This window comes from Gymnoscopelus microlampas (assembly GCF_963454915.1).
Source record: "Gymnoscopelus microlampas genome assembly, chromosome: 2".
In the NCBI taxonomy this organism is placed as follows: domain Eukaryota; kingdom Metazoa; phylum Chordata; class Actinopteri; order Myctophiformes; family Myctophidae; genus Gymnoscopelus; species Gymnoscopelus microlampas.
In genome coordinates, this window is record NC_139939.1 from 25141848 (window position 1) to 25146847 (window position 5000).

At 41.4% G+C, this 5000-nt stretch overlaps 1 protein-coding gene across 4 annotated transcripts in view; it reads right to left on the bottom strand.

The window, feature by feature from the left end:
- The window catches only part of pax5 (paired box 5), a 56107-nt gene that overhangs the window by 21618 nt on the left and 29489 nt on the right, over positions 1-5000 (bottom strand). For 2 of the 4 annotated variants that reach the window (XM_084045030.1, XM_084045031.1), the window contains exon 6: positions 1270-1370. In XM_084045030.1, the coding sequence (XP_083901156.1) occupies positions 1270-1370 (101 nt within the window). Of the gene's footprint in view, positions 1-1185; positions 1371-5000 lie in introns of all 4 variants that reach the window. The other 2 variants (XM_084045028.1, XM_084045029.1) reach the window with 1 other exon arrangement.

The following is a 5000-nucleotide window of genomic DNA, read 5'->3' on the forward strand; positions in this document are numbered from 1 at the left end:
CACATTCCCAGAGCACATCAGCGTGTGGGCAGCCCCATTGCCGTCACAGAGCAGCAGGAAGTGAGGTCATAATGAGAGACCTGGTCAATATGCTCATTAACCCCTGTGGTGTGTCTACATTAAAGGAACGTCAATAGGCCAGGCCTGACTGCTCCTCTATTACAGCCTAGACAATTTCTATCAGACAAGTGGACACACTCACTCAGCAGTTTAATGGACTGGACAGACAGTTTAGCACAGGAGACATACAGTAGCAGGATGCTGACCTTTTCAAGTCACTCAGTTCACAATAATTGGTCAGAAATGAACAAATGTTAATATATACTGAATATTCAGTAGTTAACCACTTAAATGCCTAATTTATGCTCCATCGTACGACAAAGTATAAATCAGGCTTAACCCTGGTATCCCTATTTTGGGATACCAGGGACATACTATGTCATTATAGGCAAACTTTTTCAAAAAAACGTCAGCTATTACCGCTATTTTTTGAAATAGGGCTTAAGTGGTTAAAAGCTGAAGGACCTACCGTATGTGTATTGTCATTGTGAACGGAATAAATTGAGAATATCATGTGTTTTTCTATTTGAATATTGACATGGCATGGCAAGGCATAGCAAGGCAGGACAGGACAGGCATTTAGCTGAAAACAGAGATGAGCAAACTTGCTGTGTGTAGTATTATCCCTGTTTGATTGGGCCTTATGTATTCACACAATGCTAACGTTTGGTTGCCAACACAAGGGTTAGTTTGCCAAGCTCTGCTTTGTACCTATATTCTTATAGTGCAGGCTCCTTTTCCTATGTCCCTATGAAAACATGCCCTTTGCTCATTGGTGTTCAGCAAAGTACAAGCAGACCAACCAACCAAACACCTCTCTAATACTTATTCCTGGGAAGTGAGGTCAAAAACAATTCTGCCGCTTCCCGTAAAAAGTGGGTTCACCACACAGTAATATAATATATCTCAGACTGATGTTGTTCCCAAATACTTTTTAAAAGTAAATGTATTAACATGGCTTGTTTTAAATTCCTAAGCAAGTTCTCAGCTTAGCTTCTTATTTTGTGTAAAGGTTTCTTTTTGCTGCATCTCCCCAAAATGAATGCTAGCTGTCTTTGATTGCCCTTTAGACCCTGCGTTCAAACTCAGCCTCTGCCCATTACCTGCTCGGTGCCACGCCCTTACCTTGCCAGAGCCAGGGCTCAGATACAGGTCAGAGCTGGTTTGGATTGGACAGGAGAGCTGTCTGTCAAATAGGCGGTCCAATACCTCGATCTGCTGCGGCGAGAACAGCTCCCCTCTCATCTGCTTCCTCAGGAAGTCGCGCCCGCCGTGGCCATGCCCGTTAGCCAGCGGTGACTCCTGTAGCCCTGCAGAGAGAGATTAGGAACGACAGATGTTAGGAGGAGCAGAGAGAAAGGGTGTATCATGGAGAAGAAAGAGGCAAGAGTCTAAAATGTGTGTGTGTGGGAGGGGGGGGGGTGTTGTGTTTTTGTGACAGAGTGAGGATGATAAACATGCAGCATGCAGCTGGACAGAATAACAGAAAAACAGCAATGGTGGAAGAAGTAATCAGATCTTTGACTTGAGTAAAAGTAGAGATACCGTAGCCTAAAAATACTTTGTTGAGTAAAAGTAAATAGTAAATTGAAAATATAACTTAAAGCTGAAATCCGGAACTTATTTTAATGAATAAAATGTTATTTAAATCATTTTGTACATTAATACAATATCCATATCCTCCTGAAAACCGATCAAAATATTGCATATTCCAATTCAGGGTTTCTTGTGATTTTCTATATACTTTAAGGTAAAAAAAATAATATATTATATATATATATATATATATATATATAATATATCATTTTATTATAATTATTTAATAATTAGCGGTAGAAGAATTGAGGGGTGGCTGTGGAGGTCACGGATGGAGGGCCAAGGTATGAGGAATGGAGTGCCATTATTTGGGGAATTGTGGAAGTTTTGAAAACACTTCCTGTCACGGTCCGCTCCTCGGGCCGTGGACTTTGACCGTATTATTTAGACCTTGAATGCCCTTTTATGGTGTTGGACTCTTTAGGGCTGTTTGTTAGGTCACTATTATGTTGTATCGTTCCAATTGTATTCTGTTTCTCCTGTTACCTTTTGCCCTGATGTTGTGTATCTTATTTTGTAGTATTGTTTCCTGTCTGCCTTGTTTGCTGATTCCTGTCTTGTCTCACCAGTCCTCTGATTAACTCTGTCTTGCACCTGTGTCCTAGCCTATCCCTGTGTTGATTGTCAGTTAGTTTCACCTGTGTCCAGTTAACCGTGTGTCTATATATACTCCCCTGTTTCATCTGTCCCTTGTTCGTTCGTAAAAGTAAGTCACTGTGTTAGAAAGCTACTCGTGATTTTCTAAGTTTCTAGTGTTTCTGCTTTGCTCCTAGTTCATGTTATTTTCCTAGTCTCCTCGTATTCGTATGTTTATTCCTGATCCTCTGTATTTTATTTGGGGAATTGTGGAAGTTTTGAAAACACTTCCTGTCACGGTCCGCTCCTCCGGCCGTGGACTTTGACCGTATTATTTAGACCTTGAATGCCCTTTTATGGTGTTGGACTCTTTAGGGCTGTTTGTTAGGCCACTATTATGTTGTATCGTTCCAATTGTATTCTGTTTCTCCTGTTACCTTTTGCCCTGATGTTGTGTATCTTATTTTGTAGTATTGTTTCCTGTCTGCCTTGTTTGCTGATTCCTGTCTTGTCTCACCAGTCCTCTGATTAACTCTGTCTTGCACCTGTGTCCTAGCCTATCCCTGTGTTGATTGTCAGTTAGTTTCACCTGTGTCCAGTTAACTGTGTGTCTATATATACTCCCCTGTTTGTTCTGTCCCTTGTTTGTTCGTAAAAGTAAGTCACTGTGTTAGTTAGCTCCTTGTGATTTTCTAAGTTCCTAGAGTTTCCGCTTTGCTCCTAGTTTGTGTTATTTTCCTAGTCTCCTCGTATTCGTATGTTTATTCCTGATCCTCTGTATTGGTTAATAAACCACCCTAGCATTCGATCTACCCTGTCTGCCTCGTCCTCTGCCTTTGTCCTGCGCTTGGGTCCTACACCTCTGACTCTGATAGTGACACTTCCAACCAGTTCTCAGGAGGATATAACAGGCACATCTGTAGTGATTGGTCTCCCTGCTCTTCCATTGAGAATCTTAGATCCATGGTGTCGGGTTAGCTCTGGAACATAACTCCTTTTAACACTATATGTATGTCTGACAAGTAGTACTGCCTGAAGCACATATGCGCGATATAAGTTCCAAAATATAGTTTACTTGGACGCTAGCCGTCCGAACCATGCAGCATTCCTTTTAAAGTGGCACTTTCATATAGACAAACACTCTAATGATAACAGAGCCACAAGATGTGTCACAAAAAAGACTACTATAGTGAATGTTAGACGGTATGGCTTTAAGTGAACACACAAAAGTATCAAAATATTAGCTAAAGTAATAGAATGCCTATTTCAGAATATCAATTTATGACTATACCGGATAATTATTTATCATTAATGTGTTCATAACTTCAATGCTGCTAGGTGGAGCTCATTTTAATTACTTTATAAACTGTAATATTGTCGTTTTATAATTTATACTAATAATCAAAATCTGCAACAGTTAGTAATTAAGGTGACAAGCAAATGTAGTATGATGTATATGAGGCATGAAGGAGGCATGGAGATTGATGAAGTAATGTCTAATTTATGCACCGCCATACGACAAAATATAAATCAGGCTTAACCACTTGAACCCCAGCATCCCTATTCTGGGGGATTGTTTGCCAAAAATAGCAGATCTATTGTGAGCTTTTAGATTGGCTATTTTTGGTGAAGAGATCTGGTGAAAAATAACACACCAAGTACCCTGCAACTCAGGTCCGTTTTACCAAGTTTAGAGGGTCTAAGTGGCACTCGGTGGCACTCGGGCAGACAATGGGATAAACAGAGACAGCAACATGTGGAGAAAAAGATAATACTGAATCCCAGGGGGTTGTTTTCGCAAGTAAGTCTACAGATCTTGGAGAGGTGGAGAAAATGTGAGACATAAAAGCAATCCATTACAAAGCATTCTCTCCCTCTCTGAAAAAAACATATATTATGCTCTCACCGCTCATACAGACTATCCCAGCTGTATCGCGTACGCGCGCGATACAGCTGGGATAGTCTGCACACACACACACACACACACACACACACACACACACACACACACAAATATAGCTGGGGTATCAGTATTAGGGCATGAGCTCTCGTATCCTGCAGTTATTGCACGGCTGAGGCACCGAACGAGACAATTATAAGAACTGTGAAGAGTCGCGGCCCACAAATGATTAGAAAAGAGAGAATGAGAGAAAAAGATAAAGAGAAAAAGGGGATGAGGGTGAAAATCCCTGCTATAGAGCCAATTCATTGCTGCAAACCGCTCCTGAGAGCCTATTTTAGTCCTGGGGTCACTGTGGCGCGCGTGCACGTATGTGTGTGTGTGTGTGTGTGTGTGTGTGTGTGTGTGTGTGTGTGTATTTTCAGCAGCAGGGTGAGTGATATGACAGACAGGGTGGTGGGGGTGGGCGAGGGGGATTTCAGATTTATATATTTTTCCCATTTGGACAGAAAATACAGATCCATTTGTGCCTGGCTGGGGCCTCAACAACGAGAGTGACGAGAGAGAAAGCATGAAAGAACGAATGGATGACAGAACCCAAGCAGAAGAACACAGCAGAAAATAGAATAATATCCTTTTTCTTTTACAGTATTAAACTGTGGAAGATCATAAGACAAGTATTCATTACTGCCTCTTCTCTGAACATATTTTGTAGTATTAGTATTTCCTCCATTCAGATCCTGTTAATATGATGACAAGCACTCATTTCAGTGTGTGTGCGTGCGTGCGTGCGTGTGCACGCGTGTGTGTGTGCGAAAACACTGGGCTTATCAGTGCCAAAATGTCTTGCTGCCGGTAGACCAAGGAA